This window comes from Peromyscus leucopus, chromosome 1 (genome assembly GCF_004664715.2).
Source record: "Peromyscus leucopus breed LL Stock chromosome 1, UCI_PerLeu_2.1, whole genome shotgun sequence".
NCBI lineage: Eukaryota > Metazoa > Chordata > Mammalia > Rodentia > Cricetidae > Peromyscus > Peromyscus leucopus.
The window spans coordinates 104689760-104705547 of NC_051063.1; the positions used below are offsets into that span (position 1 = coordinate 104689760).

At 40.0% G+C, this 15788-nt stretch overlaps 1 protein-coding gene across 1 annotated transcript in view; it reads left to right on the top strand.

Moving 5' to 3' along the window:
- The window catches only part of Ppme1 (protein phosphatase methylesterase 1), a 58936-nt gene that overhangs the window by 26583 nt on the left and 16565 nt on the right, over nucleotides 1–15788 (top strand). The window contains exons 4-6 of the mRNA XM_028877525.2: nucleotides 8764–8821; nucleotides 9128–9179; nucleotides 12354–12508. Coding sequence (XP_028733358.1) covers nucleotides 8764–8821; nucleotides 9128–9179; nucleotides 12354–12508 — 265 coding nt within the window. The remainder of the gene's footprint in view (nucleotides 1–8763; nucleotides 8822–9127; nucleotides 9180–12353; nucleotides 12509–15788) is intronic.

Consider the following 15788-nt stretch of genomic DNA (forward strand, 5'->3'; position numbering starts at 1 on the left):
AGTTGGAAAATATTTCTTATTTTTTGAATATTTTTATCATTTGGCAGTTTCATACATGAATGCAATGTATCTTGGTCATATCCAACCCAAATTCCTCCTCCTACTTCTTCAGCCCTTCCAATACTTGCACCTTCATGTCTTTTTAAAGTCACCCATTGTGAAGTTAGTGCAGCTTGTGTGTGCATGGAAGTGGGGCCATCTACAGGAACCTACACAACCTAATAGTGGCCACATCCCCTAACAGCCATCAGTTGCCAATAGCGCCTCAGCTAGGGGTGGATCTTCATGAACTCCTCTCTCATCCATGCTGGAATAGTAACTGTTTTTTTTTTTGGAGTAATGCTTTATTTTATTTTGCTTTAAAAAACAATTTGTGTGTATGCACATTTGTACTTTTGAACTCGTGGGAAATAGTGCTTAGCTTGTGGTGCTCGGGTCTACAGTACAGCATGTGGGCTAATATGAATATTACCCTTTGTAAATCTTGATCACATCTTTGACTAGAGGATAAGGCAGCCTTCGTGCAAGGAGATACTTCTGAGAAAGATACTAGCAACACCTGTGTATAAAATGAAACGCTCTCTTCTTATGTGTCGGGCAAATGTACACACTTCCTCTGTTTACCACTGAAGGACAAAAAACTAGGTACCTGGAGCCAAATGGTCGTGAATCACAACCCTAAGTGTTTCACTTTGTTCCTGGATGCACACAGTTGGGATTCAGTATTAAATCCTTGGCACTAAAGGATTTGACTTTTGTTTGCTGTTTCCTTCTTTTACGGTAGGCTGTGCTTATCTTTTGCCTGATGGTGCCAAGCTCTCTCATGTCTCTAGACCGCTGCTGCCAAATAGATCTAGTGTAAATAAGTTTTTCTAGTAGATATATCCCTAAGTGAAATTATCTTCAAGAATATTTTGTTTGTTTGCTGGGCAGCCGTGGCTCACGCTTTTAATACCAGCACTTGGGAGGCAGAGCCAGGCAGATCTCTGTGAGTTCGAGGCTAGCCTGGTCTACAGAGTGAGATCCAGGAAAGGCACCAAAACTACGCAGAGAAACCCTGTCTCAAAAAACAAGCAAACAAATAAACAAAAGAATATTTTGTTTGAATCATTGTATCCAAAATGATACATCTTGATCATCTCAACAGGTAATCAGTATAAAAATTATTGACATGGCTCAGTCCTTTTTTTGTTATCACCAGTAACACAGTACCACATATGAGGTGGTTTATAAAAGGTTTATTTTGGCTCATAATTATTTTATCTGGTGGTTCCTTTTTTAATTGATAATTTTATCTCATACAATATATTTTGATCCTATTTTTCACTTCTCCCAGTTCCTCTCATATCCTCCCTACCTCCCTAATGATCCAATTTTATGTTCCTTTTCTTTCTCTCTTTCAAAATCAAAATCATGAAATTAAAAACAAAACAAAATAAAAACTCATAAAAATGAAAAAAATCAAAACAAGCAAAAGACCAATAGACCAAAAAAAGCCCAAACAAAGCAAAATTAAACAGAAAGTCTACAAAAATACCATTGAGTTTGTTTTGTGTTGGCTAACTACTCCTGGGCATGGGGTCTGCCCTGAAGTGTGGCTGATGTACCCCGTGAGATTCCATTGGAGAAAAGTGATCTTTCCCTTTGCCAGAGGGTATCAACTATAGATAGCTTCTTGGTTAGGTGTGGAACCCCATGTCCACTTCCCCGTCAATGCTAGGCCCCCATCTGTCAGTCCTGTGCACACTGCCACAGTCTCTGAGCTCCTGTGTGCATTAGTCCTGTGAGATCTGGAAGACGCTGTTTCCTTGGGGTCATCCATCCCTCTGGCTCTTAGTGTCTTTTTACCTCCTCTTCCCTATAAATCCTCGAGCCCTGCTGGGAGGGCTTTGATGAAGATATCCCATTTAGGACTGAGTCTTCCCAAGTCTCTCACTGTCGTCACATTGTTCAGTTGTGGGGGGTCCTTGTGTTAATTCCCATCTACTACAGAAGCAGCCTCTCTGGTGTGGATTGAGCAGGGAAGCACTGACCTGTGGGTCTAGCAGTATGTCATTAGGAGTCAGTTTATTGTGTGTTCCTTTAGCAGAGTAATAGTAGTAGGTTTTCCCTAGGCCCAGGGCTTCTCTAGTCTCAGGTTCTTGGCCACTTTGGCAGTGCCACATATGGTCCCATCTCATGGAGTCGGCCTTAGATCCGATCAGAAAGTGGTTGATTGCTCCTGTAGCATTTGTGCTACTATTGTACCAGTATATCTGGTGGGGAGGTCACTGTTGTAGGTCACAGCATTTGCAGCTGGCCGACATTGATGGTTACCTTTCTCTTCCTGTATTGTGCAGAGAGTACCTTCCGGTACCATACATGCTAGTCAGTAGGGATGAAGCTTCTAGTTAGGCACAAGATCACCTTGTCCCTGTTCAAGTGGGACATAGAAAGTGTTGTCTTCAGCCACAGGGCCTTATCATCGGTTGTGAAGAACAATCAGTAGCCTTCTTGCTAAACAGGAGTTAGCTCCTGGAGCCACTTTGGCTGGCTTAACATGATGTAACCATTCCTGGCACCGGAGGTTTTACTGGATGGCATAAGATGTCTAGTTGGGACCTTGTCTTCCCCTATTACTCGGTGACTCCATTTAGATTTCTTTCATATCCGCATATGTTTTAGGAAGCTTTACAGTAGGAGGCTTTTCACCTGCTCTTTAGTGTTAGTTGTCCCTCCCCATAGTCTCTCCTTCAGCCTTCCCTCCCATCCCCCCCCATCCTACCCTCCCATTTCCCCCTTTGTCTCTCTATAACACCATAGTCTATTTCCTCTTCCTTGGGAGACCCTCTCCTCTCCCCTAGTCCTTTACTAAGTACTTAACCTCTGTGGTTATTTGGACTGTAGCACACTTTTAATATAAGTTTAAAATTTAACATCCACATATATAAGAAAACATACAATTTGTCTGGTTATCTCACTCATGGTGATTTTTCCCCCTAGCTCTATCCATTTACCTGTGACTTACTTTCTTTCTTTCTTTCTTTCTTTCTTTCTTTCTTTCTTTCTTTCTTTCTTTCTTTCTTTCTTTCTTTCTTTCTTTCTCTCTCTCTCTCTCTCTCTCTCTCTCTCTCTCTCTCTTTCTCTTTCTTTCTTTCTTTTTTTTCCTTTTTTCATTTTGAGACAGGGTTTCTCTGTGTAGCCTTGACTGTCCTAGAACTTTCTCTGTAGACCAGGCTGGCCTCAAACTCAGAGATCTGCCTACCTCTGTGTCCTGAGTGCTGGGATTAAAAGTGTATGCCACCACTGCCCAGCTACCTGTGAATTCATAATTTCATTTTTCTTAACAGTTGAATAATATTCCATTATGCAAACGTGCCACATTGTCACTTCTCATTCATCTGTTGATGGACATCTAGGCTGTTTCCAATTTCTGGCTATTAGGAATAGAGCAGCAGTGAACATGGTTGAGCAAATGTCTCTGTAATGAAATGTAGAGTCCTTTGGATATATACCCAAGAGTGATATAGTTGAATCTTGAGGAAGATCGATTCCCAGCTTCCTGAAAACCGCCACACTGATTCCACAGAGGTTATACCAGTTCAGACTGTCAATAGCGGTGAGTAAGTAGTCCCTTTCCCTCGTCCTCATCAGCATGTGCTGTCATCAGTTTTATTGATCTTGGCTAGTCTGCCTGGAGTAAGATGAAATCTCAAAGTAGTTTTAATTTTCACTTCTCTGATGGCTGAGGATGTTGAACATTTCTTTAAGTGTTCTTAGCTACTTGTGTTCCATCTTTTGAGAACTGTCTACTTAGTCTGGGCCCCATTTTTAAGTGGGTGTTTGTTTTCTTGGTGTTCATGTTTTTTAGTTACAGATGCTAACCCTGTCAGATGTGTAATTGGTAAAGACTTTACCGATCCTGTGGCCGCTCCTCTGAGTGACAGTGTTCTTTGCTGTGCAGAAGCTCTGCAGCGTCATGAGCTTCCATTTATTAATTGTTGGTCAAGGCCTGCACTGTTGGTGTCTGTCGAGAAAGTGCCTTCCTGTGCCAGTGAGTCCAAGCCCATTCCCCACTTCCTCTCCTCTCATATTCAGGGCGTCCGGCCTTATGTTGAGGTCCTTTATCCATTTAGACTTGAGTTTTGTGTGCAGGGTGATAAATATGGATCTGTTTGCATTTTTCTACATGCAGAAATCCAGTTTGACCTGTACCATTTGTTGAAGATGCTATCCTTTTCCAGTGTGTGTTTTTGGCTTCACAAAGTTGGGTGTTCACAGACATATTTACGTATGTCTGGGTCTTCAGTTTGATTCCATTGATCAGTGTGTCTGCTTTTATGCCAATGCCATGCTATTTTTATTACTATAGTTTTATAGTACAACAGGAAGATCATGAGTTTGAGAGTCTGGTTTACTTAGCAAGACCCTGTCTCTTCCAAATAAATAAAGCTACATAATTCAGTCCTCAGGCTCCTCTCTCAAGGTATTTAATCTTTTCCTAATCATTTTCTAAGGGACATGTCTCTAAACACTATCAACAGATTAAGTTTTAGCTTCCTAATTCTTCACTATAGAGATTAAATTTTGACATGTGAAGCTTTGTGGGGAGGGGAACCCTCAAACCACATCTGAGCCATAGCAACATGTATTACATTCCTCATTATACTATCTTTGAAATCCAGTATGTAGTTTACAGAGCACACCTTAAACCTCACTGGAGGCGAAAGTCATAGCTTATGTCTGGTGTATTATACTTAAGGAATGTTTTGTTCTTGAGTTAGTAACAGCACTGGTGTGTGTTGTAATGCAGCTGCACAGATATGATCAGGATGTGTGATCAATAAGTTTGGTCATAGGACCCTGGAGAGCAGACACTGTTTTATCATTCTGGAATGTCTTCATATAATGCCTGTTAGGGAGTCGATGTTTAGTACTCCTTCTTTAAATATGTTGGTATCATTCCAAACAGTTGAGAAGAGGTTAAATATTGGTTGCTATATTCTGTTTAAGAAAGCAGGAATATGTCTTTTTGTTCATTTAATTTTCATATGATTTTTTCAAGACTGGTCTTACTATTTAGACCAGGCTGGCCTCGAATTCACAGAAATCTGTCTGCCTTTGCCTCCTACATGCTGGGGTTAAAGACCTGCATCACCACGTCAGGCCCCTGTCTTTATTAAATAAGTCATTTATTTAGTCTTTACCAAGTCATTGGTAAAAAAAAAAAAACCCAAACTCTAGAACACATGGCCAGTGACATAAAGGGACAGGGGAAGAGGTGAGTACTGTGATTGGGGTGTGCTGCTAGACACTCAGAACCTTGAGCACAGACTGCCTTACTCAATTTTGCATGCCTTCTGCTTCCCCTATCTAGGAGAATTATTTCTCAGAGTTGTACCATATTCTGTCTTGTGGACATATCCTGTGTATGTGATCACTCACCCTCAATCATGTCATCAGCCATGTCTCTCATGTTGTAAAGTGCTTGGCTCTATTTCTGCCATTTGCTATAGTTCCTGTTCACTTTTAATGGGTTGATAGTCACAGACATACTCTAAAGCTTGAGGAATTCTGCTTTGGAGTCAAGTCAGTTGCTAGAGAACTGGCTTTCACGTGGCCATTTTTATTTAGATGCTTAGATTGTTAGTTCTAGACAGATTTTCCCCTCAGCTTAGGATCTCTAAATATGCAATTTCTTTTGTTAAATGGTAGAAATATTTTGATAATTGAATCAGTGTTCTATTGATTTGTAACTAACAGTGTTTGAAAATGTCTAGTACTTTTGCTAAATATAAGGAATCTGACAGATAAGAATGATACTTTTAGTGAATCACACTGACTACTAATGAAGATATTTCTCCATGAGTTTGTTCTTCATCGTATTGTTTTATGTCATCTTCACATGCCTCCTAGAATTTGGGACCAGTGAGACACAGGGATCAACTAAAATAAGAAAAATAAGCAGCCGCATCTCCCTAGACATTTTCCTTGTGCTAGACACCCTGCTCAGTGCCCAAGTGACTATGGTCTTGCTTAATTTTCCTGTGATTCTTTTAGTTTAGGCAGGTGAAAATACTGAAATTTAGAGAAAGCCCACAGCTGTGACAGCAACAAAATCCAAGCATACCTCTCTCTGAGTCTGGACAAGAAGTTATACATTAAGAGCATGTACATGTTTGTGAGGATGGTTATTTCTCCCGATCTTCAATATTTGTCAGTTACAAATACTGTGTCATATTTTTTCAGCCTACTTCTCCAGGCTGAAATTATCTGAGATAATTTATAGTTATCAAAGCGATCTGATTCCTCCACATACACACCTCGGAGACTAGGTCTTGCTGTTTAGCTCAGGCTGGCCTTGAACTCTAGATCCTCATGCTTCAGCTTCCCCACTGCTGGAATTCCTGGAATGTGATGCCCTGCCTTCTCTGCCCAGATCTTTCTTCCAATCTTGTCTCTAATTCTCTATATTTAGGCTGCCCACAGAGTTCCAAAACTTACCAATTGAGAGATAAGCTTGTGCCCTCCTCTGGTTCCCTTAAATCAGAATTTCTAGTGGGTTGGTTTATCCTGTGCTTCCAGTATTCCTCAGGGCTCCTTAGGTACTTGTGTCAGGCAGCAGGGTTGAGACTGCTGTGGTGTTGCCATTTAGTGGCTCCCTGGCCCTGGGAGATACTAACTCCTTGTAACTCCCGGTAAAATGATGAGAATTGTGTCTGAAGAGTTCTGAGGAGGAGGAGAAGGATGCACTGGAAGCACTTAGAGGTGAATGGGTAGCCTTGGCAATTTTGGTAAATATTAGCTGCTATTGATATAGTGTTGATAGCACAGATCCCACTGAGGAAACGGTTGCGTGAGTCTGGTTCTTGCTCTTTGTTGCACGAATCCTAATTGGTCTTATAATAAAAGCCTAGAGATATCAGGGTAAAAGCTGAAAGATCAGAGAAGCAGAGCAAGCCACAGCCACCACCTCTTACCTCACCACCTCCTCAGCCTGAACAAGAGCGAGTTCCTGTCTTCTCCCGCCTTGTATTGCTTTCTCTGCCCAGCCATATCACTTCCTGTCTCAACCTTCCTAGCACTGAGACTAAAGGTGTGTGATGCCAAGTGCTGGAATTAAAGGTGTGTGCCACCACTACCTGGCTGGTTTCTCTGTGTAGCCCAGTGTGGCCTTGAACTCACAGAACTGCAGATGGATCTCTGCCTCTGCCTCCTATAGGATTAAAGGTGTGTGCCACCACTGCCTGACCTCTATGGCTAACTCTGTGGCTGGCTCTGTCCTCCCTCTGATCTTCAGGAAAGCTTCATTTCTTAGATTACAAACAATATGTCACTACAGCTGTTTTTCACTTACTTCATAAATAACAAAATGGTGCTGTTTGAAACAAGACCAAAGGTCACTAACAGACATGCTCTCCCACTTTATCTGTAAAGCACGTGATGTTCTGTGAATTTACTTTGCACTCATTGACTTTTCTCATCTGTTCTAACCATACACAAATGTGAAGAGCACTAGTGCAGGGAGGGGCATTGTCTGTGCTGTTCACTGCTGTGACCCCATTACTCAATTTGTGGTAGTTTTTGCATGTCATTTTACAAGATTTATTTAAACAACTAAACAAGAAGCTGCTTTGAATAGTCTTGTCATAGTTTTCTGATGGGCACATAATGATTATAAATCATTGCCTTCTGGCCAAAGGCCGGAATTGACTGTTACTGGCCTCAGACCTATCTTTTGCTTGTTTGTAATAACTTTTTAAAATGTGGAGCAGTTAGACAGATTTGACAGAATTTTGTCCCCTAACTTTATATTCAAATTGTAGATTTGTTTTTGGCCTAGAAGGTTTTACCACCATCATAGTGCATCAGATAACTCCAGAAATACCAGCTCCCTCACAGGGACGAACAGCACAGCGTGGTAGGACATCAGCGCTCTGTTGACTCTGAAGAGATGCTCACTAGGAGTAAGAGAAGGAGAGAGGCTGCTCTTGCGTGTACTCTGGTTTGTTTTCTGATGCATGTTTACGTTACGTTGTTAACTTACCTTGATGCTAATTCGGGTTTTACTACTAACTTGTTATATGACCACAAACAAATGATTTCCTTTTTCTTGGTCTTAGTTTTCTCATTCTTAAAATGTGAAGGTTAGACTAGACAGTTACTTTATTCTTAAAAGATAGAGATGGCATGAGCTCACTGTGATGCGTGACTGTCAGAAAACCTGGTTTGCTGAGGAAGGAGGTATTTCAAGTTTCTTTAAATCTCTAAAATTGTATCTCTCCTGTGATAGTCATACTTCCCATCATTTTTATGTAAACTGTAGCTGCTGTGCCTACCTTAGGTAAATCTCAGGTTTCATGACGCTCTGATTTTAGTGTAATTTCATGACTCATGTGTCGTGTTCATGTAATTCCTAAGCCAAAATAGTATTTCAGCTGATTCACGGTCCTTATCTAGGGGATTCAGGCTCTAAAATAAAGAAAAGCTGCTGGGGTGTGGGTGAAAACCTTAGGCCAGCGTCTGGAAGTGCTTACACTATGTGAGGAAGAATGGCAATTTAAGGAGGGGTTTGGATGAAGTTTGTTTTTAGGTTGGAGACAGAGTACACTGTATACAGAAACACAGAAAATCATTGTTCTTTTATTATACTGAAAAGGAAACCTTTGGGATACGACGAGTTTTTAGTTCTCTCGGGTACCTTGAATTATGACCGCAGTTCATTTGACAAAGTCGTGGTAACGGCAAAGCCTGCATCTTCCCTCTCTGTTCTTTTCCTTCCAGGCAGCGATCGTCAGTAGAGTGCAGTGTAGGATCGTAGCTCTGGACCTTCGGAGTCATGGTGAGTCCAGCGCATGGCCACTGACACATGCGGTCACCCAGCCCCTTCAAGAAGCCCAAGTGGTCGCAATGTTAGTTGGCACAGATGACCTAGTGTACCCTGTTTGGGTCTTTTGGAAGGAATCCTAGCTTGTAGGTAGACTGCTATAACGATCCTCTTCAGAATAGCTACCCATAAAGATTTATCTGGAATATAGAACATCCCCGCTAAATCTATCTTTAAAATATGTAAAGTCCCCATTCCATTACTCTTGGGTTTTGTGATTCCTGCCATTGAAAATTTATCTGAAAATTATTTTCTTTTTAGGAGAAACTAAAGTCAAGAACTCTGAAGACCTGTCAGCAGAAACGATGGCAAAGTAAGGAGCGAACCCGATAGATTGCCTGGGTCTTGTCACCACTGAGAACGGTGGTGCAGTTCTATCTCGCTGCTGGTGAAATGGTTTGACAGTCGGTAACACACAATTCCGCTGTCCTCTCTTCTCAGTTTATCCTCACTATTCAGTCTCAAAGACCACCTCCATCTTTCTCCGTGTATCCAGGCTGATAGTCATCACTTAAAACACTTGAAAATTGTTTAGTTTGTGCAGGCTTCTGAAAAATTCCTTCTGTTGGTAGAGCTGAATGGAATGTGGGTATCTTTTATGGACTCATATTTAGAAAAATATTCTAGTACAAGAAGCCTTGAACGCGCACTAAGGTAGCCTGTATGCGTTTATTGTCTAGTATCACAGGAAGGTGGGGACAGGCTATGAAGAATACCTACTTAGAAACTGGGCCTCTAAGTCAAGTGTTGTCTATGCCAGAGCTCTCAGTGTGTTCGCTCACACGAGAACTAGCAAAAATTGCAGGGGCTTCGTCCCTACCTGAGACCTGCTGAGTCGGCATTTGTAGCACTTAAATCTAGACATATAATATACTTAATTTTTTTTTTTTTTATTTATGAGTATGAATGTTTTGCCATATGTTAGCCTGGTGCCTGCAGAGGCCAGAAGAGGGTGCCGGATGCCCTAGAATTGGAGTTTCAGAAAGTTATGAGCTGTAGGTGCTGGGAATTGAACCCGTGTCTTCTGGAAGAAAAACCAGTGCTCTTAACTGCTGAACTCTCTCTCCAGCCCTGGTATTTATATTCTTAAAATATTCTGCCAAGGAATCTGATAGTCAGTTCTGTAAATGGTATTTGAGAACTATTGCCTTTCATAAGAATAAATTCCTAAATTCCCAGTGATTGATCAATCATCTTTAGCTTGGGTAAACACACCTTTCCTAAGCTTAGATATGATGTTGTTGATGCATTTTTGTATTTTTATGTATATGAGTGCTTTGTCTGCATGTACTCCTTTACACCAGAAGAGGGCATCGGATCTCATTATAAATGGTTACAGCCACATGTGATTGCTGGGAATGAACTCAGGACCTCAGGAAGAACAGCCAATGACTCTTTTGTTTTGTTTTGTTTTATCAAGACAGGGTTTCTCTGTGTAGCTCTGACTGTCCCAGAACTCTCTGTTTTGACCAGGCTGGCCTCAAACTCAGAGGTCCGCCTGCCTTTGCATCCCCAGTGCTAGGATTAAAGAAATAACCACCACTGCCTGGTTGCAGCCATCTTTCCAGCCCGTTGTTATGCATTTTAAACCCTGCCTACCTTCATATGTTAACAACTTTCATAGAGAATGTCTAACTCAGTTAATGCATATTTTAAGAGGTGGAATTCGATGCCTTCCAGAACATTTTATTTTATCCTTAGCAACTAAACTTTTGTTAGAATTGTGAAATATTCTGGAATTTATATATTGATATTTGCTCTAAATTTTAACCTTTTTAAAAAAAGATTTGCCCCCAAATAAAAGAACCATAACACACATGGGTTGAGATTAATTAATTGACTCTCTAGTCCATGTCTGTCTTTGTGTAAGTACATATATATATCACACGAGAATGAGCCTACGGGTTTGGTTTTTTTTTTTTTTTTTTTCGGTTTTATCATATTGATTTTACTTTTCTGAAACTGTATAAGTCACCTACATTACTTGTTCCTGAGACTATTCCTTATCTAAGTCATCTCTGTTCCTGAAATTTACTGGTGGTCTCTGAGCCAAAGCATCATGGTTTTGACTTCATGTAGTCACTCTGGATCCACAGAGCTGGATTCCAAAGGAAAGGGCTTTAAATATACTAAATGTGGTAGCAGAAATCAGCAGCTTTTTAATTTATTTTTATTTTTTTACTTTGGTGTAAATGCAATGACATTTTGGTAGACCCAGTAAGCTTAATTGTCTCGGCTCTGTCTGCACCTGGTGAATGTATCTGAGTTTCTTCCTGGTAGAACAGTCGTAAGGACCCTTTCAGACAAGGCTCTGAAGACTTCCATTAGATGACACAGAAAGCTCATAGTGCATGATGGGCACTTGCCTTCCATTGCTGTATCACTGAGACCACAGATTTGGTGGAGTCATAAAGAATGTTGGTTTATTTAGGCTCCAAGTTCTAGAGGCTGGGAAGTCTAGAGCCTGATGGTAGTCTTGAATTATACCATGGTGGAGGATTTTACATGGTAAGATAGCTGTGAGCCATAGAGAACGCTCTTTATAACAGGTGATTCACTCATTAATCTGTAAAGGGGTTAATCCACTCATGAGGCAAGCCCCTTATGACCCAGTCACTTTTGTAAGTCCTGCCTTTAACTACTATTAACTAGAACAAAAGCCAGCAATAATGAACACTGAATACCCTTTTAGTTCTGAATGCAATGTTGAACTTTTATCCATGTTTGTTCTTCCAGCACATACACTGCAAACTTTCAAATAATAATAATATCTGAATTTGAGGGAGACGTTCAGTGATCATAGCAACACTGAATAAGTTATAGTTTTTCCTTCCGCTAATATCACTTTGCCTTTCACAGGTTGTCTTGTCTTTAGAAGCAATGCTGCTGTGAAGGAAGCTTTGATTTCTTTTCTTTTTTTGAGTCTTTTCTTTTGAATAGTCCTTTAACTTTCAGGTAACAGTTTTACATTCACTTCTCACTCTTTGCTCAAAGTAACTCTTACAAATTGTCCTCTGACTTCCATGTGTGCCATGTTGTACACACACACACACACACACACACACACAAGAGTAACATACATAAACTGAGGCTGATAGTTATCTTATTACTCCAAACTTCTTTGTATCATATATGGGAAAACAGAGGCTTAGAGTAAATTATTTCTCCAGAATGCCAAGCTTAGGTTAAACATACAGTTATATGTTTATATGAATGTACTATAATAGATAAAAGGTTGATATAAAGAAAGATCAGAAATTGGGGTTCTTAGTCTTTAACCTGCCATTTATCTGGAGAACTAGGTGTGTGGCCCTCTGCATAGATACTAGGAACCATGTAAACAGACTCATATAGGTGTGTTTGTAGGGTGACTCTGTAGATCTTTACCATTTCCCACAACTATTATTTGCAGTCCAAAAGAAGGAACTGAGAAAGAAAGCTGTTTTGGTTGTCCCCCATCACTCTTCAGATTTCTCTCTCTTTGCAGAGATGTTGGCAATGTGGTTGAAGCCATGTACGGGGACCTCCCTCCTCCTGTCATGCTGATTGGGCACAGCATGGGCGGAGCCATTGCAGTGCACACAGCATCAGCTAACCTGGTGCCGAGCCTCTTGGGCCTCTGTATGATTGATGTTGTGGAAGGTGAGTTTTCGTAATACTGACCGAATCAGATTCAGTAATTTAGAAAAGACATCTCTGGTACATTATTACCTTGGCCGTATTTATTCTCAATTTCACTCATCTTGAAGTATGCCCCTATGTCTTTGTACCTTTATAAAGTTATGCATCCATTTTCTATGTTATCAGAAATGCTTCATTAACACCTTTTTATGGCTGTATGGTATTTCTAATCATTTATATCTTTTAGTTTTATTTAACCATTTAGAAAGAAACTGCTTTTTCTTTTCTGACTTACCTTGAGAATCTTACTGCTGCTTGTACAGGCCAGCTATATTCATTGGGGTGTGCCACACAAGGAATAGATACCAGTAGTCAAGAATTACTGAGAGCCATAGTGGAAGCTGGCTTGTGTTACTCTTCAGAATCTTCTTAACTGTATCTGTATTTCACCGAAGCATCACTGAATTCTGCTCTTACCAGGAGCAAACATATAGAGTTGACTTTGTTGCTGGAGGGCTTCTCTCCAGGCTCCACCAAGCCCCGCAGACCCACAATCCACGTATAAAATAATCACTCAGACGCTTATATCACTTATAAACTGTATGGCCGTGGCAGGCTTCTTGCTAACTGTTCTTATATCTTAAATTAACCCATTTCTATAAATCTATACCTTGCCACATGGCTGGTGGCTTACCGGCGTCTTTACATGCTGCTTCTCCTGGCGGTGGCTGCAGTGTCTCTCCTCCTTCTTCCTGTTTCCCCAATTCTCCTCTCTCTTTGTCTCGCCTATACTTCCTGCCTGGTCACTGGCCATCAGTGTTTTATTTATATAGAATGATATCCACAGCACTTCCCCTTTTCTTCTTTTTTTTAAAAAGTAAGGTTTTAACTTTAACATAGTAAAATTACATATAACAAAACAATTATCAAGCAAGAATTACAGTTACAATATTAAAGAAGATGTCCTATCTATCTTATATTTGTGAGTTTAAGGTTTTATATCTAACTTATCTTTTATCATAACTGAGGAAATTACAACAATCTAGTCTTTAACCACATCAAAGACCTGAGGGAACATAATGGTACCTGAGAAATGGTAGATGGATGCAAGCAACTTTCGGGAATCTTGCAAGAGTAGACCGAGACAGCTGGCAGCCTGGACAGTCACCTAATGTTTCTCAGCATTGTTGGTGCATTCAAATTGGCTACAGGCCTAGAGTATCTGACAGACCATTTTCAGAAGCAGGATTTCTGAAAGACCATCTTACCCTGTCTTGGCAGAGTACAGTGGTCGCTTTCCTTGTGTCCCGCTTGTCCAGAAAGGACAGCATTGCATTTGTACTGTCAGCCATCAAGGCAAGGGCAGTTCTTTGCCCAGTAGGCCATTTTGTGCCAAAAAGACAAACTTCCAAATGGAAATGTCTTAGAAGCCCAACATTCTCTCGGGATCAAATTGGTGCAGCCAGGAGCAATTGTGTCTCACGTCAACAGAATGCTAAGTTATTTAAATGCCATATTCTCTAGGTCTATGAAGTGTTTGAGGATTCCCTATCTATCTGAAATATATCTATGTATATCTAGAAGATTTAACTAACATGGCTACAAATATGATTATCATAGATGGCTAAGTATTAATCTATTTTTTAATTATCCATTACAATTTTAAATGAGTTACATAAACATAATACCTCAAACAAGAATAGAAGTATATATATACAGTATAACAAAATTAACTTCAAGTTTGTATCAATAAACTAAAATTTATACCAATGTAAATCATTTTAAACAAGTTGTTCTTTAAAAGTAGGTTCATTAATCTACCCTTTTATCTTATCATCTCTATATCCTCCTATATATCTATATCATATCCCCTTTTCTTTTTTAAAAAGAGATCACATTTATAATCAACCTGTTTTAAATAAAAATATTGGTTTTTCCCTGTCCCACACCAGAGGGCTCTTCTGATTTGGGACACAAGAATCGCTTAACCATTTTTTTTTTTTAAGCAGTATGTCTGGGTTTAGAGGGGGAGTGTTAGTTTTTGCTGCTGTGACAAAATATCTAAGATAAGCAACTTCAAGGAGGAAAGTTACATTTTGGCCACAGTGTTAGAGTGTAGTCCATGGTTGGCTGGTCCATTGCTTTTAGAATGTGGTGAGTCAGAACATTACTCAGAGGGAGACTAGGAACAAACTGTGTGCTCCCAGAGCTTGCCCCCAGTTACCTGCATCCTATAAGTGGGCCCTGCCTCCAAACAGCCTGTTCAGTATCTCTCAACAATGATTAATCTATCGATGAAGTTCATGTCTTTATTGTCCAACCACCTCTCGATAGTGCAACCAGCTGAGGGCCATCCTTCAATACAGAACCTCTCGGGGAGGATTCTTCCTGTGTAAGCAATGCCATCTGTCACTGTGAATGTGAAGAGTATATGAGTATTATTCTCTTGATAATATAGGCATAGGCAAGGATTTATAGGACTCCAACAGCACAGGAAATAGTCTGAAAAAATAACTACTGGAATTCCACGAAGCTAGAAAGCTTCTGTATAGAAAAAGAAACAATTACCAGAGTGAAGAAGAGATGGCCTTCAGAATGGGAAAGGATCTCTGAAAGCTAGATCATACTGAGGATTAATTGTGTGTGTGTGTGTGTGTGTGTGTGCGTGCGTGCGTGCGTGCGTGCGTGCAAAATTTAACACCAAAAACGGATATCATCCAATCAGTGAATGGGGGAACAAAGTTTCTCAAAAGAAGAAATATAAATTGCTGATAAAGAATTTTAAAAGTGTTCTATATCCTTGCCCATCAAGGAATTGCAATTTAAAACTGTTTTGAGATTCCACTCACCCCACTCAGGGATGATACTTGTCATCAATAAAATAATTGATATTGTTAAGGATATGGGGAAAGAGAGACTTTTATTCACTGCAGAATAAAATTTGTGTAAATTTTATTATTTAAATATTTAAATTTACTGAAATGTAAATTTATGTAGCCAATTGGAAATCATAATGGAAGTTCCTCAAAAAATAGAACTATCATCTGACCCAGCTCTACTTTTTTTGGATATATACCTGAAAGACTCCTTAAGTCAGCATCCCAGAGACTTGCACATCTGTGTTTATAGCTTCTGTGTTCTCAGTAGCCAGGAAATGGAACTAGTCTAGATGTCCACGATAGACGAATAGATAAAGAAAATGTGGTACATATGCACAATAAAATGTTATGCAGCCATAAGAAAAATAAAGTAATGACATTTGCAGGAAAATAGATGTAACTGGCAATCATTATGTTAAGCA